The 23,078-nt window shown below is 36.1% G+C and overlaps 2 protein-coding genes and 1 long non-coding RNA gene across 5 annotated transcripts in view; all 3 read left to right on the top strand.

The window, feature by feature from the left end:
- The first annotated feature begins 5,693 nt into the window (after window positions 1-5,693).
- On the top strand, window positions 5,694-11,405 carry LOC130439038 (uncharacterized). The gene is made up of 3 exons (XR_008909401.1): window positions 5,694-6,268; window positions 10,134-10,604; window positions 10,726-11,405. It is a non-coding gene; the product is annotated as an uncharacterized LOC130439038 (long non-coding RNA).
- A 3,052-nt stretch (window positions 11,406-14,457) lies between these two features.
- On the top strand, window positions 14,458-17,969 carry sult2st2 (sulfotransferase family 2, cytosolic sulfotransferase 2). Its single transcript, XM_056771800.1, has 8 exons — window positions 14,458-14,507; window positions 14,985-15,023; window positions 15,533-15,675; window positions 15,988-16,199; window positions 16,326-16,452; window positions 16,838-16,929; window positions 17,045-17,225; window positions 17,860-17,969. Exons 3-8 carry the CDS (start codon window positions 15,537-15,539, stop codon window positions 17,967-17,969), a joined length of 861 nt encoding a protein of 286 aa, XP_056627778.1. The 5' UTR covers window positions 14,458-14,507; window positions 14,985-15,023; window positions 15,533-15,536.
- A 510-nt stretch (window positions 17,970-18,479) lies between these two features.
- wu:fj29h11 (uncharacterized) overlaps window positions 18,480-23,078 on the top strand; it is a 59,414-nt gene continuing 54,815 nt past the window's right edge. Inside the window, exons 1-3 of one of the 3 annotated variants that reach the window (XM_056770796.1) lie at window positions 18,480-18,556; window positions 19,382-19,564; window positions 20,051-20,299. In XM_056770796.1, the coding sequence (XP_056626774.1) occupies window positions 20,260-20,299 (40 nt within the window). In that variant the 5' untranslated portion in view covers window positions 18,480-18,556; window positions 19,382-19,564; window positions 20,051-20,259. Of the gene's footprint in view, window positions 18,557-19,204; window positions 19,220-19,381; window positions 19,565-20,050; window positions 20,300-21,218; window positions 22,781-23,078 lie in introns of those variants that run through there. The other 2 variants (XM_056770797.1, XM_056770798.1) reach the window with 2 other exon arrangements.

Below are 23,078 nucleotides of genomic sequence, written 5' to 3' on the forward strand. Positions count from 1 at the left end.
TAATCTGCACACTTTGTGCCTTGGGGATGAGGCAGGAATGACATCCCAGACCTTCGCCATTGTTTCGGGACATGCCATTGAAACTGACTTGTTGCTAAGTTGATCTGTTTCAAGTCCTTTTCTGTGCTTGATGTTAACTAAGCAGTCTTTTCCTACTTAGGAATTTCTCCATGCAGTTTATCGTATTGATGGACATGAGTCTTAATGTGTTTGGAGTCATTGTTTGGCTTAGTTTTAATGGCACAATGTTTGGACTGATTCTCATGTGCCAATAATATATTTTTGAGTGTTCTAATGCTGCAATGTTGACATGTGTAATAGGAATCTACAGTGCCTAATTCACCCAGTTTTGTGTTTTTAAAGAAACTGATCTACAAAAACTTGTTTTTATGTGTCTTTAGGTGTTGGATGAAATGTATGACAATTGCACCCATTGAATAAATGTAAAGAAATAAATTACAATTACAAATTGCATTTGTGTAATTGTATTACAGAAAATTAGTATAATTTTACATTCCCTTGAGATTATTTATTTTTATTGTAAAATATAAAAGTAGCAAGGCAATGAGACAACATATAACCCAATGTTTAGGTTATGTTAACCCAGAAACACAGTTAACCCGACCCACTAGTTGGGTCAAACAACCCAGCATTTTGGGTCAAATGGTTCAACCCAGCACTTGGGTCAAAATAACCCAGCTTGTGTTCTGTCCCATAGTTACCCAGCAGCTGGGTTAAGGTTGGGTCATTTTCTAACCCAGGAATTCTTAGTGTGTATGCCCACGTTGTTCTAATTTACAGCTTTTTAATAATTTAAACTATGAAATTTCTAAAGTTAATTTTAGCAAGAGTTAATTACTAAATGTCAAGTTTTGCCTTTCAAATTGACACTACAATACATGTTTTTGGATTTTATTTTCATCTTTTGTTAAAAATAATCATTAAAACAAGGCAAATGTATTTTAAAAACTAATTCACTTGTTTATATGTATTAAATTATTAACTTTGTGTGTGTCCGAGAAATCTTTGTCAACTGTGTTACCCATTGACAAAACCCCTATAAATCAGCAATGGTTTGTTCCAAAGTCACATGTCCAACATCATGTGATGTCACGACCTTCAGTGGCGGGAATTTTAAATACAGTGTGGTAAGTTTCTACTCCTCCTCATCAATTTTGAATCATTATTATTGTCTACACATAGAGTAGATTAATTGCTCATCAACTGTGTTATCAACATGGTCTTGTGTACTTCCTTTAGATATTATATTTACAAAAATGTATATAAAATGTATAAAAACACTAGTTGATCAAGGTAATGTGGGGACATGTTCAAGGTCTGCAGTTAGCACAAGGCCCTAAAATGGAAGAAATGTCAACTGTGTTACTTGTCAACTGTGTTACCCATCAAGTGTAACACAGTTGACAGGGATTAACACGGTTGACAATGTTGGCTGGGTTTCTTGTCATAATTTATGCCTATATTGAGTATTGTTGATAAAAACATACATTAACTATTGTTATAACACAGGAATGACGTGGTAAAATATGAACAAGTGTAATTACATAGTAATAGTTATTTTATAAAAACATGTGATTCACTTTAAGGGATTAATTTAACTAATCTTAACACTATTATATTATCTATATATTACACTGAATAAATCATTACACTCGATTAAAGGAGCATTCCATAGCTTTTCAGCAAAATCTATATTATCTCCAGAAATATACATATATCAACAAACAAGGATTTCATGAAGTATGGTTCATTTTTATATGATTTCATGGTTTGGAATGGTGGGTTTCTGCTGACATCTATTTTATGTGATCCTATCATGCAAGGTTGATAAAATATAAAGTGCTCTTAATCTTGTTTTAGGGAAATGATGTTATCTGCTGCTGAGAAGCAGCGCCAGTACAGGGCTCGGCGTGATGCTGATCCTGAGAGAAGGGCTGCGTATTTACAAAAACATAGAGAGACGTGGCTTGAGGACAAAAAGCTACGAAAGGTGAAGCCAGTGAAAGATTTCAGTGAGAGGGAGAAGAGAAGGAAACGAGCATATTGGAGAAAAGCCCAACACCAGTTCAGAGAGAGAAAGCAAGTGATTGAGAACCAGGTTACTCCACCCCTGAGTTCTGAAGTTGATCCACAGCCTCAGATGTCAAGGTAGAGGTTTTGTGAACAACATGCAGAAAATAGTTTTAACAATAGATTTGATTATGAAATTATGGTGAAAAGACTAGAGTAATTACTGGTCATCCTTATTCTGTCCAGTGAGCATAAATGAAAACACATGATCAATGAAGTAATGCTTTGTGTATGATTTCAGACAAAAAATTGCTGGAAGGAAGAAAGTGCAGAGAAGGGAGTCAAAATTGGACAGGGAGATTCAGGCTTTGAGGGAATCACTCAAACAACAGAAAAGACAAACAGACAAATACAGAAAAAGATTTCCAAGACTACAGAAAGATTCAGACTCACCCAGATCAAAAACCAAGCGCCTTTTAGGAAGGTTTCCTGTGCCTAGAGAAGTGCACAGAACGTTAGTTTTCCACCATGCCCTAGTGGACAACATCCGCAAGAAGTAGGCCTCTACCAAACACAAGAAATCTAGACAGGTAATTGCAGCTGTAGTGTCAGGAAGAATTTTGAAAAAATATAATTTGAAAAAAAAATTCTGGAGACTCTAGCAATTTCAAGAAAACAGCAGAACCACTGTGAGATATCCATAATCTCCAACAAGATGAAGTACAGATCCCTATGTTTTAAACAGCACAACAAAGTTATGTCCTTCTGGACAAGGGATGACAACAGTCGCCTAACAGCTGGAAAAGCGCAAACAATAACAAGAGGAAAGATAAAGAAACAGAAAAGGTTCCTAAATGACACAATGAAAAACCTGCATAGGAAATTCCTCCTTGAGAGCCCCAACAACAGCATTTGCTACAGTTTGTTCTGCCGTATGCGGCCCTTCTGGGTGGTCCAGCCATCCATTGCAGACAGAGAGACCTGCCTCTGCAAGGTACATGAGAATCTCTGTTTTCTTGTAGAAAAGCTACATTCTCTCCGACTCATTGGAAGCACTGATTTGGAGAACATGGCAGAGTCAATATGCTGTGACTCAAACTTGAAGGACTGCATGTACAATGAATGTCCCATCTGCAAAGTTAGAGACTTTCCAGTTGCAACTGAGGGGGATTTGCAAGCAAGTGTTTTTTTTTCACACAGTGGACAACAGAGAATGTTCTCAGAGAGAAAAAGAACAAGGAAGGTGAAAAGGAGAAAGTGTCTGTCAAAGCAACAGTGGAAAAAGACGATGGAGACGACTGTGGAGAACCTGCTTGAGCTCTTCCAGTGCCAACTTAAAAACTTCAGAAGACATCTATTTAACATAAAACGACAATTCACCTACCACCAGGAACTAAGGAGAAGTATGAAAGATCATGAATGCTTAATTCATGTAGATTTCTCTGAAAACTATGCTTGTAAGTACTCCTCTGAAATACAAGCTGTACACTTCGCTGTGAACCAGCAGCAGGCAACGCTTCACACTTGAGTTCTACATGTTGGTGGAGTGGAAGAATATGTGTGCTTTGGCACAATCAGCTCATCAAAAGAGAAAGGCCCAGCAGCCATATGGACCCATCATTCCCCAATCCTCGATCTGGTCAAGGCTTCCTATCCCAATGTGACTGTGGTGCATTTCTTCAGCGATGGGCCATGCACACAATACAGACAAAAAGGCAATTTCTTTATGTTTTGCACTAAGCTGCAGAAATATGGGTTCAAAGCAGGCACCTGGAACTTTTTTGAGGCGAGCCACGGCAAGGGTGCTCCAGATGGAGTTAGAGGCCTCCTCAAAAGGACTGCTGACAGACTTGTCAGCCATGGGAAAGACATCCCAAATGCTGAGATATTCTTCAAAGCACTGGTGGATGCACAGACCTCAGTAAAACTGTTCTACATAAATGAGGATAATGTAGATGAAGCCACAAAGAATATGCCACATAGTCTCCCGGTGGTACCAGCAACCATGCGCATTCACCAAGTGGTAACAATTACCCCAAGAAAAATCAGTTACCGAGATGTGAGTTGCCTTTGCTCAACGAGACAGACCCTGGAGTGTCAATGTGATGACACCAAAACGTTTACCTTTGAGGTTCAGGCAACAGCACCCACACAGAAGAATAACAGTGAAGAACTGTCTGAAATTTCTTGGCAAAACTAGGACATCATTGGCAAGTGGTGTTCTCTAAAAATATGATGACGATATTTATCCTGGCATTATTCAAGAGGTGACTGAAACGCATGTCGAAGTCAAATGTATGCACCGGATTGGAGTCAACCGCTTTTTCTGGCCAACAAGGGATGATGTCCTATGGTATTTGCATGATGACGTCATCAGGATGATTCCTCCTCCAACTTTTGTGACCTCACGTAGAGATCATGTGGAGATCGACAGAGAAATATGGTCCAAAATCTCAGAAATGTGAATTGTCGGAAATCAAAAGAACCATGAAAGGACAAAAGAAACTGGAAGATGACATAGACTACAATTAGGATGAGTTGGAAAGGACTGTTTTGTGAACGAGACTAATGTAGTAAAGTTTTTGTTTGTTTTCTCCATTGTTTCAAGAGAGTTAATTAATTACTTGTTGCTGACACTTGTCAAAATAAAAAGGTTTTATTTTAAAGAATGGTTTCTCTTTTTCTCCTAATGCATCCTGTCAACCATGTTACTTCTGTCAACTGTGTTACTTTATCTGTCAATTGTGTTACTTGTGATTTTTGTGTCATAAATCTTTAATTGAAGGCTAAAATTTTATAAAAATGATAAAAAGGACATCTCTAGAGTGAACAGTATTACATAAAGACGTTGAATAACTCTAAATTCAGTGTAATGAAAAAATATCCATTGATGATAGTAAACCAAAGAATATCCGTTATTCAGTTTAAAATTCATATTTTTTAAATCAGTTAGACATACAACCTCAAACCTTCAAACAAATGTTTTATCATATGTGTAGTACTTCATTTATTTCTTCTATGACACCACTTGTCTGTAACACAGTTGACAAAACAATTAATCAAATATTTATTTTCATTTAAATATTTAAAAAGTAATTTGAGCTTAAGCTTGGCAACTAATGAATTTAGAACAATATGGGGGTATATTATGGAAACAACTAGATTATTTTGTAGAAAAGCACACTGATTTCTTCACTTTTTTGTTGACCTGAAATGTACCCCTAATTATAGAATGACCCTAATGTTCGATGACGGAACGTAGTTTTAAGAGTCATTTAGACGAGAATGTAGTTGTTAAGAACTCAAATACGTGATTTATATATAAACATAACGCCTCTTTGAGAATTTGTTAAGACGCTGTCGGAGGTGTGAGCTTCAGGCTTTCAGCGGTCGTGGCTCCGCTGAGAGCAGCTCTACCTCCACCATTGCTTTGGGAATAGCCGCTGGCTCTTATAACGTTAGTGGTTAACCGTGCGATATATTTAATTTTAGGTATATGAAACGAACAATTGTTGGTATTTTTATTCTTCTACGTATTCCTGAGTGTGTCAAATTAGTTAAGAATTCTGTTAAAGTTTATAATATATTTCTTTAAGACTGTATTTCACTTTCTGTACTATATCCCACTCTTCTTCTTTTCCCCCAATGACAGGTTGCGGAATAACAGCTAATATTAATGGATCGTTCTTTTCAAAAAAGGGGCGTGTCTAACTATGTGTCTACATCTTAATAGCAAAACAGCTAGCGGATCTAAAATTTAACCACTCAGATCTTTGTGAAACTAGATCTTTATCCGATTTACCACCACCATCAGATGACAACCTGGGCAAGAGAATCTATCTGCTTAAGTACAAAAAACCCGTACCTGGATTGAACTAGAGGCCTAACTGATTCACGCTCGACTGACACATCTGACTGATTGGAGTGCTGTGTGGAGAAGTTCGCGTTGTATCGCTGCCGGCGGCTAGTTTGTATCCTCTGACACTTGCTTCACCTCACATTTGTTCCTGGTCTTAATATTAGTGTATTTTACTATAATTACCTATCATTGTCGTTGCCGAATTATTTAGAACTTTATTTTCTAAATTTATATTAATTGAAGCGTAACGCCGCTAGCATATTAGCGTGTTAGCTTGCCTTCTGTTTACATTGTGGAATATCATCTCCCCCTATTTGTCTTGTGTGCTAACTGTTTCTCTTTTTAAGTGTATATACCAAGACTCATCAAGCAACCTTGGTAAGTTAGGATTGCACTTCATACCCGGTGAGTTATGGCTTCTATTCCTAATTGTTGTTACTTGCACATCATGTCGTATGTTTAGCTTAGCCTTCTCTTTCAGCGGCGAGGGTTTTACATGTGATAAATGCAGGGAAGTAGTTAGGCTGACGGAGAAGATCTTAGAATTAGAGTCTCGCATCCAATCTATATTTGAGGATAGTAAGAGTGTTAGGACTGTAGAAAACACTTCGGATGCGAGCAATGTTAGCGCACACAGCTCGGTTCCGGTTGAAAATCCCCTGCAGCTGGGAAACTTTGTGACGGTGAGACGGCATAGTCGCAAAACAAAACATCACTCAACCGTTCCGATTAAAGTCTCGAACAGGTTTGCCCCGCTCAGTGACGCACCGACTGAGAAACCTGCTGAAAGTGCCCTAGTGATCGGTGATTCCATTGTCCGGAACGTTAACATAGAGGTACCAGCCACCATAGTCAAATGTTTACCGGGAGCCAGAGCTCCTGATATCAAGTCAAATTAAAATGTGCTGGCTAAAACTAATCGTAAATACAGTAAGATTGTTATTCATGTCGGCACAAATGATGTTAGACTCCGTCAATCGGAGATCACTAAAGATAATATTAAAGAGGTGTGTGAGCTCGCAAAAACGATGTCAGACACTGTAATATTCTCTGGCCCCCTTACTGCTTACCGTGGTGATGAGATTTATAGCAGATTATCATCACTAAATGGCTGGTTGTCTGAGTGGTGCCTGCAGAATAATATAGATTTTATAAATAACTGGAAGAGTTTTGAGGGCAGACCTGACCTCTTGAAACGAGATGGTCTCCATCCCTCCTGGGATGGGGTTTCCCTCCTCTCTAGAAATTTGGCATACAGTCTTAATAATGCTAAAGTGTGACTACCTAGGGCCCAGGTCAGGAAGGAGACAGAATGGCTTAACCAACTGTCTGCTTGCCGTCTCGCGTTACAGAATACACAAAATATACAACATGTAATAATCCCTTCTTACAAACAACATAAAATAGAGACGGTGTCTGTCCCCCGGATTAGCAAACATAAATTATTGCGTAAACCTCTTGAAAGTAATTTAATAAACGTTAAACAAATCAAACATGAACAAAATACAGATAATCAACTGTTACGATTTGGAATGCTTAATATTAGATCTCTCTCAAATAAAGCACTTTTTGTTAACGATTTGATAACCGATCATAAAATAGACATGCTTTGTTTGACAGAAACATGGCTAAAGCCAGATGATTATATTACTCTAAATGAATCCGTTCCCCAAGATTATTACTATAAACACGAGCCTCGTCTAAAAGGTAGAGGGGGAGGTGTCGCTGCACTTTACAATAATTCTTTTATCACCTCTCAGAAGTCTAATTTTTAATACAATTCTTTTGAAGTCATTGTACTTCACGTATCAACACCCAATACTAAGGACAAAACATTTTTAAAATTTATTCTAGCTATTGTATATAGGCCTCCAGGGCACCACACAGATTTTATTAAAGATTTTGGTGGGTTCTTATCAGGACTAGTACTGGCCGCAGATAGAGTCCTTGTCGTCGGTGACTTTAATATCCATGTAGACAATGATACAGATGCCTCGGGACTGGCTTTCAAAGACACTCTTAACTCCATGGGCGTTAGTCAACATGTGTCAGGACCCACTCACCTTCGTAATCATACTTTAGATTTAATACTTTCTTATGGTATAAATGTGGACGATGTTAAAATCGTTCAGCAGAGTGAAGACATTTCGGATCATTATCTGATATTATGTTTGCTTCAATGGCCTACGGCTGCAAATCAAACTCCTTGTTACAAATATGGTAGAACGATTACTTCAACTTCCAAAGATGCGTTTCTCGACAATCTGCCTGAATTGTATAAAATATCTAGCATGAGTAAAAACGTTGACGATTTTGACACTACTATTGAAAATTTTAACACTACTTTCTCTGAAATATTAGACACAGTTCCTCTGCGTTTAAAGAAAATTAAAAATAGCAGCCCAACACCGTGGTATAATGAACACACTCGGACTCTAAAAAAAGCGTCCCGGAAAATGGAGCGCAACTTTAAGAAAACTAATTTAGAGGTATTTTGTATAGCATGGAAGGATAGTACTCGAAATTACAGGAATGCAATAAAACGTCTAGATCCCCCTACTTTTCAACACTAATAGAGGAAAACCATCACAACCCTAGGTTTTTATTTAACACCGTGGCTAAATTAACAAAAAATAAGTCGTCATCGACGTCAGATTCTGATTATCAGCATAACAGTGATGAATTTATGAACTACATCACGAGTAAAATCCAAGATATAAGAGAAAAAATTATAACAATGCAACCTGTAGTGAAATCCGCTGAACAAACTAACTACAGCACCCCTAAGGAGAAATTGCAATTATTTTCTACAGTAGATCACGATGAACTGTCTAAAATCATAAGATCATTTAAATCAACAACATGCATGCTAGACCCTTTACCTACAAAACTACTGAAAGAAATGCTCCCAGAAATTATAGATCCTCTTCTCAGTATTATTAACTCATCTCTGACATTAGGACATGTGCCTAAAGCATTTAAGGTGGCTGTTATAAGGCCTCTTTAAAAAAAAAAAAACTCAACCCTAAAGAACTAGGGAATTACAGGCCTATATCGAATTTACCTTTTATATCTAAAGTTCTGGAAAAAGTAGTTTCAACTCAATTATGCTCCTTCCTCCAAAGGAATGACATTAATGATGAATTCCAGTCTGGATTTCGAGCATGTCACAGTACAGAGACTGCTTTGATCAGAGTTACAAATGATCTGCTTTTAGCTTCTGACCGTGGCTGTATTTCGTTATTGGTGCTGCTAGACCTCAGTGCTGCATTTGACACCATTGACCATAGCATACTTCCACATAGACTCGAAAATTACGTCGGCATTAACGGAATAGCATTGAAATGGTTTAAGTCTTATTTATCCGACCGTTTTCAATTTTTAGCAATAAACAATGAGGTGTCCCGCAAATCACAAGTCCAGTACGGTGTACCACAGGGCTCAGTCTTGGGGCCTCTGCTCTTCGCTTTATACATGCTACCTCTAGGAGATATAATAATGAGACACGGAATTAGCTTTCACTGTTATGCTGATGATACTCAACTTTATATTTCCGCGAAGCTTAAGAATATATCTAAATTACGTCATATGCTGTCACTGTCAGATGCAGAGAAATTAATTCATGCATTCATGACATCAAGACTAGATTACTCTAATGCACTTCTAGGTGGTTGCCCTGCGGGCCTATTACAAAAACTGCAGCTTGTTCAAAACGCGGCAGCTCGAGTTCTTACACGTACAAAAAAGTATGAGCATATAACCCCGGTTCTGTCAACCTTGCACTGGTTACCTATAAAGCATCGCATTAACGTCTAGATCTTGCTTATTACCTATAAAGCCCTACATGGTCTAGCGCTGCAGTATTTGAATGAACTTCTATTGTATTACAGACCTCCACGTACATTACGCTCTCAGGCGTCCTGTCAGTTGTTAATACCTGGAATTTCAAAATCAAGTGCAGGTGGTAGATCCTTTTCTTATCTAGCGCCTAAACTTTGGAATATTCTTCCCTGCACGGTCCGGGAGGCAGACACACTCTGTCAGTTTAAATCTAGATTAAAGACTCATCTTTTTAATCTTGCATACACTATACCTCCATAATATTAATCCTCAGAGGATTTAGGCTGCATTATTTAGATCAACCGGAACCAGGAACACATCCAACAACAAATGATGTACTTGTTGCATCAAAGAGTGCAGAACAGTACTTTACTCTCAGCCAGTCTTGTCTCTTTGTTCCAAGGTTACCGCAGGATGCAGTTCATGCCCAGACCTGATGGCAGAGCTGAGAATGGGAAGCGGTGACCTGAAAAGAGCTAAGAGGATAGAGCTGGATAAAGGACGCGACAACTTTGTTTTTCCTACAACATTTAAAATGCTATTAGATTGTTAATGATAATCTTAAATCCTTAATTTTTATATTTTATTAAGCCTTATTGTGCAAGCACTGTTGAGCTGGTTGGGCCTGGGTTCCCCTGAGGGTTTTTTTCTCGATGGGAGTTTTGGGTTCCTCACCACCGTTTGCATATTGTTTTGCACTATCTGCCTGGCCGGGGGGGCTGCTTTCGAATTCATACTCGTATTCAATGTGTCTCATGTACAGCTGCTTTGTAACAATGAAAATTGTAAAAAGCGCTATATAAATAAAGTTGAGTTGAGTTGAGTTGAGGAGAAAGAAGACTGGAACTTGGATTTCCTGATACCAAGCTTAAAGGTAAACTTTATTTAGGTAAAATGTTAATGTACTTCTTTATATGTTTATTATAATCCATTGTGCTCTGGGTAGGCCAGTTTGCTTACATTCTTTTCTTGTCTCTTTTATTGTCTCTTTATAGATGAACAAATTGATAAAGAAACCCTCCTGCTGGACATCCACTTCCAAAAGTGCACGCCACTCTGTTGTCTAAACTCCCAGGAAAAGAATCCTCTTCACTAAGACTGCTCCGTGGTTATGTCAGGTTAAGCAGTACTGGAACCGAAAGAACTAAAGCTTTTTAAATTTTCAAGGGCTTTTAAAATTGTGATTTTATATGAAGAGGAAAGTTCTCAGACCTAGTGTCAGGATTCCATCACCATCTCGCTCCACTCATTCCCTCACTCCGCCCACTCAGTCATTCACACGCTCATTGTCACCTGATTACTAATCACTGTCACCTGGACCTCATCAGCAGTGCACCCATTTATACCACAGACCAACATTCACTCATTGTCTGATCTCGTCTACACATGACACAGACTCTATACCATACGTACCTGTATTCCTACCTACTATCCCGATCTTCTCAGCGAATCTTCTTCCCGCCTGCAAAGGAATTCATCATCAGCTTTATCAGCAAGATAAAGAGAGAGACTTGGTTACACTACGGATAAGTTTCCATCTGTTTTGTCATCTTACCGGATATTCACCTATTTCGTTGTACCGATCCATTCTCAGTGGTGGACGAAGTACACAAACCATGTACTTGAGTAAAAGTAGAGATACCCAAGGAAAAATATTACTCAAGTAAAAGTAGAAGTGCTGCCTTTAAACTTTTACTTGAGTAAAAGTACAAAAGTATTTGCCTTCAAATGTACTTAAGTATCCAAGTACTATTATTTTGATTAAATAAAATAATAAAATATATTTTATGTGCTTTTCTTTTTACATGCATGTCATGTCATAGGTATATAATAATATACAGAGTATATTATTTTCAGCATAGGCTTAGTTAGATCAGTCTTTGGAAGCTTTTGAAAATAACAATACCTGTTAATAAGGAGAACTCCACTCCACCAGTCAACTGTTTTAGCATCATACATGCACCAATGCAACATTTTCTTATAATATAATCATTGTGTTCCTAACTTGTAATAATTACTTTAATTAGCTCATTGTTTCCTTCTTTAAATTATTACACGATGTAAGCTATAACAGCATGGTTTGTATTATCTTAAAGACAGTCACCTCTCATAACAGATCACTCAAAATATTTATGTAGACAAATTCAAGCTTGTATTGTGAAAAACGCTAATACAAATAAATGTGAATTGAATCGGTGCAGCCTAGTCAAAATATAACTAATTTAAATTCAATCATAAAATGTTAAATTCGATTGATTCCCATTTCACAATATCAGAGCACTCAGCTTGAAAAGTTTCAAATTTAAATATGAAATAAGCTTAAACAGCTAAGTTTACGAGGCTGACGACGTATACAATGTTCATGGTAGCGTAACAGTCTATATTTGTTCTGCAAGCTACTGTTAGATTTATATCTCTTTATTTTAAATGAGTGAAATTAAAATGGCTTACCTCTATGTGTTCCCTTATTGGAAGGAGAATTCTTGTATGAAGAAATTGTACAGGACCGAGGCAGGCAGAGAAGGCACTTATAAATGAAAGACTCGTTCTTCTTTTCAACGATTTTTCAAAAAAATCGCGTAAATAAGGCCATGGGTTTTGTGGCAAGTTCGATTCTTCAGTTTCTTTCATGATTTTACTAAAGCTATTGCCAGTCGAAATGTTATGTTGTTGCAGACAGTTGCACTGAATCTGATGTGTTTAATCGTATTTTCGCGCTAAGTAGATAACGTGACCAAGGCGACAACAGGGCAAAACAAAACAAATTCAAAATAAAGCGCGCGATGAACTGTGATTGGTGGCTCGTTTTACCAGTTAAGTTTTTACTGACTTATAAATAAAAAGGAACGACTGATTTTGAAAATGTAGTAGAGTAAAAAGTAAGATATTTGACTTTGAAATGTAGTGGAGTTAAAGTAAAAGTCTCCCAAAATTGAAGTAGCCTACTTGAGTAAAGTACAGATACACAAAAAAACTACTTAAGTACAGTAACGAATTACATTTACTTCGTTACTGTCCACCACTGTCCATTCTGCAAATTAAACTTATAAACTTTCCATTCTGTCTGTTTCGTCTCTGCCAAAACCTGACACCTAGACTCCTTGCAAATGTCAACCAATACCAAGATTTTTTTTTTACTGTACTAACTTCACCTAATCAACATTTGGTGGTTCAATTACCTGTGTGAGGTCTCTCTTCAAGTTAAGGTATTATTGCTTCAGGTTTGTAAATTTTAGTTCACAGAAATCCTCCAAAGTTTGATGCCTCCCGAATACAGAGTCCCTTTTTCATATCCATAACGCTTGTTTATTTCCTTTCTTTAAAATAGAAAACTTGTGCATAAACTGATATTTTATCATATTAGCGCAGTTCTATCAACAAGGGTTTAGTAAAATAAAAATAAATTGTTCAGTATATTGGTAACAAATACATTCTCTGAGTGTTTTTGTCACCTCCATAATGCTGGAATTGCCCTAAAGCATTTTACTCGTGCCACTTTAATTGTATTTTGTAAAGTTATGAGTTTCGAAGTGGAAAGTTGTCGAAAGTTGTCGAACTATTTATATTTTCCTGTGCGACTTTATATGTTAAAATCTAGACTTATGTAATTTATTCATGTTTATTTTTTTAATATGTATAAACATAAATTGCATCAAAGTGTTTTAAATGGCGTTTTATTGTTCATTGAACATTAAAATATTGCAAGTTTGTATGGATTCCTTTTGTCTTGCATTTCGATCCTTAATAAAACTTCTAGTGCCTCAAGTAATTCTGTGATTTTGTCATGATTTAATAGTCGATTTTACTTGTTTTTTTACAGAGTTAGTTCTGCACTCTCTCTGGACACGTGATCAAGTCAGAAGAGAAAATATATAAGGTACAAAGGACAGCTCTATTCAAACTGTTCTTATCAGTAATGAGATAAGGCGGATGATAACAGAGATCATTAAATGTATAGACTGTGTAGCAAAATCTTTTATCTAAAGAAAAATCAACAGATTTTTTGGCTAGTATGTATTGTGGCAACTCCAGTCCAGTGTCTTTTAAATTTAAACGGAAACAAACCTCAGGAATTACATGAAGTCACCCAACAGCATTCTGAGAGAGTGAGAGAATGTGAATATGTATGAAGATTGTAATAAATTATCCCATCATATTTTCATTTTTAAACTGATTTAAAAACTTTACATGTAAAAACATTACTGTTGTGTTGTTGAAACAAGAACATGAACTTATTTTCTTTGAAGCATTGAAGATATGCAAACATAATTTATGTTTTGTTATTTTGTTCAGTTTGTTTCGTTTCAATTTTCTGCAAAGGAAAAAAAGGCAAATAAAAACAATCTAATGACATTTTAGAAAAAAAATTCTAAACTAAAAAACTAAAAAAATTTGGAGTGCTCTATTTGATTTTCTGTGTTTTAACAATAGTTCCATATTTATTATTCCAAAGCCATTTTATAAGAAACATTAAGACCTGATGTTGATGATTCACAACCAATAACTCCATCAGTTCTCCTAAGCTATGAAAGAGAAAGCTATGAGCTATAAAAAAACTCCAATAAATTCAATCCAATGTCATTCATTTATGACATTTCATATTTCTGAGGACGGATTGTATGTGGTTGTTTCATCTGATCAATTTTGGTCTGAAGCTGTTTTGTCTTATAACATTTTTTCTGAGGCCCTTCCGTCTGTTGACCTTTGATCTAAACCTGTGTTTCTCCAAGGGCCTTAAAGGGACTTTGGAACTGATTGCGGATGTGCAGCTAAGATGGTTGTTATTCATAGCTAACATTATATTTATACTAACTACCTGTACTATATACCTTTTGTTAGAAGTAGAATCCAGTAGAGAGACGTAAAAAATACATATTTTCTAGTAATTCTGTGAAGTATACAGTCATGTTTAGAAATTTCTGAAAATAGATTTTTTTTGTGAGAAAAACATTTTTATTCCACTTTTTTCCTCACAAAACCTTGGACATCCAAATTGAATGGTTTCTGGAAATGGAACAAATATCTATTATATTTAAATGCACAAGTTGATAAGCAGTTTTTAATAATTTGCAAACTCAGTTTTTGCAAACTTCTCAATTTTCAGAAGCGATATGACTCATTCTTATGTGGAAGACAAAAGGAGATATTTTGAGAAACATTTAAAGGGATTTGTGTTTATGCAATGAAAATCAATGGGGGACAATGTTGTTTGGATACCAACATTATTCAAAATATCTTCTTTTTTGTTCTGCAGAAGAAAGACATTCAGGTTTAGGTTTGGAAAGACAAGGGGGTGAGTAAATGATTTACTTTTATGAAGTAATTCAGATATTTGTGTTTCACACAACTTTTCTTGGGGTAGAAGAGTTCATAGATTATGGAAGAAATTCAATTGACCCCCTTTCCAAATTTAAAAACTTTCCTTATAAAATGCAGACTCTAATGTCACATTTTCCAGTCTCATCTCTCACAAATTCCTGTCCATCAGGTCTCTTTAGAAATGAGGAGCTTAAGATGCAGTGAGGAAAATCAGATGCAGTTTTGATAACAATACTTCTAATCTGGTCTAATCTATCCATAGGTAGATAACTAATGTATACATTAGCTGTTTCTTTGAAGAGCATTACATGAACTTTGGCTCTGACTGCAAGTTATGTCAATGTGCAAGGACAATAGAGGAGGGGTTTTTTGCTATCCGGTGTACTGTGTGAAGAGATGCAAGCTATTCAGCCCAATATTTATGACTGAGAATTTCATGAATTAGTGTTAGACATTTCACAAAATAGCTTTTTTGTGGTTTAGAAAAATGACAGAAGCCGAATTGTACACTATATATAAAGGAGTGTTCCTTCCATCACACTTGCACCCTGCTGAGAGTCTGAAATACTATGAGGACTTCACTTTCCGCCCCGATGACATTCTGATTGTCACTTACCCTAAATCAGGTACGTTTTGCAGACTTAAAATGATGTTAAGAAACTTTTTTAATTCTATTGTATTCTATTGCATTATATTACATAATTCTGTTTCATTTTATTGTATTGTTCTTTTTTGTTGTTCTTATACAATCATTTTTCATGCTGAACACATTTTGCTTGAAAATACAATATGATGTTGGATTGAAAGACAATATATATAATAATAAAATCATGAAGATGCATGTTTCAAACAACTCACCACCAGTTAAGATTGTTGTGATCTTGTAGAAAAAAAGAGAAAGTCAATCCACTTGTGATTTATTGTTTTATTTCTCACAGGTACGACATGGATGCAGGAGATAGTGCCTCTGATAGTGAGTGAGGGAGATTTCACTCCTGTTATGACTGTTCCAAACTGGGACAGAGCACCCTGGCTGGAGGAACACAGGGCGATATCGCTCAATCTGGAGCAAAGACTCTCTCCACGCATCTTTGCAACTCACTATCATCGCCAGATGATGAATGAGTCTTACTTCAAAGTCAAGCCAAGGGTAAAATGTCATAAATTTCATATATAGGCCAACATACAGTATACTGTTTATATTTTTAAGGCAAAACATAAGTAATTAAAAGTTTAATAAAGAGCCTTAAGAAGCATAAATGCATATTGTCCTCAGGTTCTCTATGTTATGAGGAATCCAAAAGACGTGTTCACATCTTCATTTCCGTACTATGAAATGGCCTCATTCCTGGTGAACCCAGGAACCCAAGATGAGTTCATGGAGAAATTCCTTGATGGAAAAGGTATCCACTGTATTAATTAAGTGATCATTTAAGAGTTTATGTGGAATAAATTCTATGTTAAATCACAATGACTTGAATGTCATGTAGTCCTGTTAAGATATGAATGTAATTAATTAGATCAAATATTTAATGTTTGTCTTATATGTGGCATCTACATTTGATCAACATATTATGTTGTCATATACATCCAAATGTTGTGATTATTCTTACAACTGATCTGATTTGATTTTGCCTGCCACATATCTTTCCAACAGTAACATGCTAGAATTCCTCACATACAGGAGACAAAAACGGTGCCATCTGTCCTTTAAAGCAGTTGCCTTGAAGAATGTTATCAGACCAAACACTTAATAGGTTATTTTGGGACATGATTTCCATTTTCCAGAGGTCATGTTTGGTTCCTGGTTCGATCATGTGAAAGGATGGCTGAACGCTGAAGAACACATACTTTATGTGTTTTATGAAGAGATGATTGCAGTAAGTAGGTTTTCACACAGCAAAAGTCAAAATACATGACTACTTTGTTATTTTATTCATAATAGATGTCACTGTAATATACATTGTCTGTTTGCATATTTTGTATATTTAACAGGATTTGAAGGGATCTGTGGAGAAGATCGCCCAGTATCTCGGAAAATCTCTCAGCCCAGACCTGATTGAGAAAATAGCTGAACACTGTGTTTTCAAGAACATGAAGCAAAACAAGATGTCCAACTATTCTCTGGTTCCAGAAGAATTCATGAACCAAACAAAATCTGAATTTATGAGGAAAGGTAAAATATGGAATGTCTTAACACATCCTCTAATATTATTAAAGTGAAATGGGCAGGATTGTATTAGTGGAAAATCTTTAGCTTTGTGTCCAGTATGAAAAGGTTGAAGTGACACGGCCAAAACTAATATTATCGTATGCTTTAGATGTAATTAAGGTTAAAAAATGCTGTATTTTTCAAATACTGTGCATGTTTGGATCTCCTCTTTGCCCGTCTCTCTGAAACACGCAGATTTTTTACAAAGCTCTTCGCTCTGAAAAGCGAGGTGTGCTATGATTGGCCGGTTAATCGGTGCGTAATTATTGGTTGAATACTGCAAGCGTGTGACGGCAATGTAACGGCAGTTTCCAAAGCAATTGTACTGAGAAGTACGCCCACCTTACTTGCATATGCTTTTTGGTGGTCTTAGTCAACTCATACACTGACGTAGATTTGTGGTGGTGTGGTTGCACAAGGCGTTTCAGGCAGGTCTGGGTGAACATTCGCTTTTAGATAGAATGCATCTTTTGTCCAGATACTTTAAATTTTGCAATTTTATGTGTCTAATACATGCATGGGCAATTTATAACACACCATATTCGCGCCATATCACCCCTTTAAAGTTATTGTTTTCTTGTGTCTTTGTTTCTTTTAGGAATTGCTGGTGACTGGAAGAATCATTTCACTGAAGCCCAAGAGCAGCGATTTAACTCTGTGTACAAAGACAAAACGAAAGATGTGAAATTTAAATTTGTGTGGGACTAAAATAGCTAAATCTAATAAATATAACATTTACACCACCAGTTGTGTCTTTGACCTTTATATTTCTGATGTGTTTTCATTTATGACAGCACCAAGCACCATGTCTCAATTTTTAATCCTAAACTCAATTATGAATACATATTAATGTGAACTATTAAATGTTTAAACTAGAATAATGTAAAACAATTACAGAAAACCATTTCAATACCCATCCATCCATCCATCCATTTTCTACCGCTTATCCGAACTACCTCGGGTCACGGGGAGCCTGCGCCTATCTCAGGAGTCCATTTCAATACCCATAAAATGATAATACAATAAATTATTTAGGTAGTAGGTTAGCATACATAAACATTTTAATATTCAAATTACATTTTATTTAAATATGTATATCTTTTATAACGGAAAACCAGAAAATGGTCCAAAATTAACCTTTTGCAAGTTTGAACGGCTACACAACGCTAGAGGGCGGCGATTCTTCTCCGATATAAAATACATTCAGAATACGTTCATGAAAGAACATGCTTGGAATCATCTCGCGCTCTGAGAGGGAAAATGGTTGATATGTGTTCAACGCAATGCTCATTGAGGTATTTGTTTTACCTACAAAACAATCCAAGCAACGTACTTGCAATATTTTCGATTGTATTTACATTTTGTAGGCCAGCATTTAAAAGAACACAGTTTGCTATAAAGAGACATATCGTGATTTTACATAACGCACAACACAAAGTGAGTCGACATTCACATCAGTCTGATTTACTTCAAGCAGAACTATATATACTTTTTAGGATAGTTTAGTCATCTAGTGATTTAGATGTTAAACATATCATGGGAAAATGGTAACTGAAAGAATGTAAACCTCTTATGTCCCCTTGTCCAAAAAATATTATACGGTTGAAGAGTCTAGTCGACGGAACACACAGAGTTTGCAGATCTGGAGACAAAGTTTGACACAGACACAAGTGCTTGTTCAATCAGAGCCAAAGTTTATTGTATTAAGGACTAATACTTATAAGTTTGCATCAGGAGGCGTCATATAAAACCACCAAAACAGTGGAAAATCACCAGACTTTCTGTTTAGGCTTTCCTCCTGAACAATCAGATATGATTACATATTCAATATTACAATAATACAACAATTGTCCATAGGCATCATTAGGAACCTTGATATGGTGAACAACAGATGCTTATATCAACATAAGACAGCATAAGACATAATACAACTTTCAACGAGGTTAAACAACAAGAAAGTAAGGAGCAAATATTATGAATAGAAGTGAATACTAAAATAAAGGAATGAATACATATGATGAATATTGGAATAAACACAGATGCAGTATTTGTGGAGGACAGGACGGAATCCAGATTCTCACAGTAACACATAATCTAAACAGTGTTGTTTTAAATTGCAGTTGTAAGCAGGTACGAACCAGGAGAATGTATTGCCCTAGATGAGAGAAAAACGTTCAGAAGACAATTGCAGACAAACCTGGAACGAGAAGAAGTGGACATGAAAGGGGTCAAGGGATCTCGTTGAAGTCTTTTTCCAACCTGTTTGATGGAAGAAATGCCCTCCACATCAGGAACAAATCAAAGTATTTTACATTTCCTTTCTTCTTGTTAGAATTTTATCCAGTTGACTGTATAGGCCAATGTATATTATATCACTTCTTTAAAAAATTGACTAAAAATAATTTACAATATTTTTAGCAGGATAGACTGGCTTGTGGTGTTTGACAATAAAACATATTTTATTTTTGCATTCTGTTATGAACATTTTCCCAAATTATATATTTGGAGGATAACTATAGGATAACTAAAGTAAGACAGCATAAAATGTTTGGCTCTAGTTTTTCTTGTGCGTAGATGTTTATCCTCCTTGACCGGCACCTCCGAAGGTGTGCGTTTTTTTTTCTAGCTGGTTACCATAGTTAGGACCTCCTTAAAACAAACTGGTATTTGTTTTGAACTTTGAGCTTAAAGAAATATCTAATTTATAAATTTAATGATCCTAAAAAATACTTTTAGTATCAGGCAAAATGTACAGTATGTGTTTTTAATAAAATAAGTTGCTTTTTTAGGCAACTTGCTGGAAGAACTGAAAAGGGAAGTTGTCAACTTGATCCAGAGCTTTCCAGATGGTGTTGGGTTTCTAGATTGACATATTATGTACAGGAGGTTCTATGGCAAGAGATTTTGACCTTTTGCAAGTTATGGTTTGGCAGGCCTCCAGGACCTCTTTGAACAGCTCGGTGACCGAATCCGTGTGGAAAGGATTTTCAATAAAAATATGATCAGATCCTTAGTGTCAGTTCACAGAAACCTGCAAGGTATGAATTAAAAATATATACGCATGCATTAATTGATTTATTATAAAATGATTTATTATTTTTGGGAAAAGTGTGCTGTGTTTCTGTTTTTGCATTTACCCCAAAATGAAAATTCTGTCATCCTTTACTCACCTTCATGTAAATTAATCTAAATAAATGTATTCAGATGAACACCGAGAACGATATTTGGAAGAATATTAATAATTTTCAGTTCCAGGACATCGTTACCTAACATTTGATGAATTTTCATTTTTTGGTGAACTGTCCCTTTAAGCATAAATCAAGACTATGCCTTATTTGAATTAAGATATTTATGTCGCTTTTATAAAAATGCCTTAGAATAATACATTACTGTTGTGCATCTTGAGACAAAACAATGACACTGATATATTGTAAGATATTTCAGGGCAAGTTATATTCAGATAAGATAGGTCACGCATTCATTTTAGTCTGGGACTATTCTTAAAGTTTCACCCAAAATGAAAATACTAGCTCCATCTGAATTCCCTCACTCATTCACTATTCCCTATAATGAATGCGAAATAGTCCACTATATGGGGAAGAAGTGAATAAAAATTTGTGAACTATTTCGAACAGTGACGTAATATACCCTCCCTTTGACAGTACTGTCGTGAAGATTCGTCATAACGCTTATTTTACACCTGTGTGGCTTTATGTATTGTTTTGTAAAATTGAAAAGTCCATTTTTACATTATTTGTCACGTTATTTGTAGGCTATTAGTGTTTAAAAAAAAAAGAACAAAACAAATGTTTGCCACGTTTATTTACATTCATTACGTCTAATAAAATTAATTTATATATTTAAAGTAAAACCATGCTATAAATTGCATTCATTTAATCTGTTTATTCTCAAAAAGTAGAAAATAACTATCAACAAGAACAAACACAAATGCATAAACGTACATTCGTGGCATTAACAGGCACTCTCCTCCAGCTGATTGTAATCAGGCTCGTGATCGTCTCGTGTTGTATCATTGGAAATATTGAGTGAGCGTACATCGGATGTACACTCAAAATCAGAATGCATTGTGGGTAAATAGTAGTTTACAAATGTAGGGAATGAGTTGTTTACTCAGAATTCGGACAACACTACAAAATGGCGGACCCCCGATATAGTGCACTATATAGGAGATATGGGGAGAATTCAGAAACAGCTTCTGTCATCATTTACTCACTATCTGTGTTTTTGGTGTGGTATAAGTTGACCATGTTTGTATTAGACTCGTGAAATTGCTAAAATTAAAGTGTCGGAACAAAAGATCCATTCCATCTAAAAGCGAATCCTCACCCAGACCTGCCTGAAAGGCCTTTTTTAACCACACCCCCACAAAACCACGTCAGTTCGGGCATGAATTAACTAAGACCGCCCAAATGTATATGACAGTCAGTACTGTCCGTACAATTGCTTTGGAACCTGATGGTCCAAATATGGTAAGAGGCGTTAAATTTCTGTCACACGGAATCATAGCACACCTCACTTTTCAGAGCGATGAGCTTTTTTCAAAATTCTGCATATTTCGGAGAGGCGGGGCAAAGAGGAGATACAAACTGATAATATTAGTTTTAACCGTGTCATATGACTCCTTTAAGGCAGAGATAAGTGGAAATATGAGAAAATTGCAAAATTTAGTAGATTCTGTACGTACATTGCGGCACACAGCAGGGGTATATAGAAAATCGTTCTACCGTATTTGAAATGATACTTTCATAAGTTAACATTTCATTATAACATTCATATACGGTAGAAGGCCACTTCTATACCACTGGTGTGTGCCGCAATGTACAGCATCTGCTTGATTGAACTATTTTCAAATTTTTCCATTTCTCTCTGCTTTAAGTCTCCCCAACCGTAAACTGCATAAGGTTCTTTCACCATAAAATGTAGAAGTCAAACATGCAAAGAGTCTTTCATTGCCTTCTCTTTTTTACCTGCCAAGTATTGGAAGTGTAAGTAGCGCCCCCTTGTGGTTTATTTGGAAGCTACCTGGTCATCTGATCCCATAATACTATTTTAGGTATAATTTTGTGGAAATGTATATCATCCCCATATTTTTACATAAACCCATATGGATTGACCACTGATTATAATGAATGTTGCTTTAGATAAATGGATTCGGCCAATTGACAATTTGGTAAGTATACATTTTTATGTAAAGTATATAAATGTGATTTAGTAGATTAAAAACTGTCCATAGCCTTTTATCAACAATTGCGTAGTGTGTCAGAGCAACCAGCTGTTATTAAGGATCATGTTTCAGGAAATGCAAGTGTGTCATAGGCTCCAGCTTGAGGCTGAACAGACTCAATCACATGACTTCCCTTAACAGAAAGCATTAGATCAGCTGAGAGAATGAGCAGGAAAATGAAACCTAAGTGTAGCTCATGCCCTCTTCAGTCATTCACCAAAACACAACACACGACATGCCTCATGCGATGCTCTTATGGCTGCAATGGACTCTGGTATTTGTAAACCTTTTCTAATTTTTTCGGTACAAACAGGTAGGGTATGATTTCAGCCCTTTTGTTAGAGTTTTCTGTTTCCTAGAAAGAGTTGACTGCATAGCTGGAGTGTTTTGTTTCAGTTTCCATTTTTCATGCAATGGATGTTTAGTGGTTCACGGGGAAGTGAGGAGGGAGTAGGCTGCTATAAAAGAGCAAAGTTTCATTTGTCATTCAGTTTGGACAGTTTTCATTGAGTGGATTTATTGACACAGGGTGAGATGTTTTACATATGACTATTTATAAAAATTGTTTGTAA

The sequence above is a fragment of the Triplophysa dalaica genome, chromosome 17, assembly GCF_015846415.1.
Source record: "Triplophysa dalaica isolate WHDGS20190420 chromosome 17, ASM1584641v1, whole genome shotgun sequence".
In the NCBI taxonomy this organism is placed as follows: Eukaryota; Metazoa; Chordata; class Actinopteri; order Cypriniformes; family Nemacheilidae; genus Triplophysa; species Triplophysa dalaica.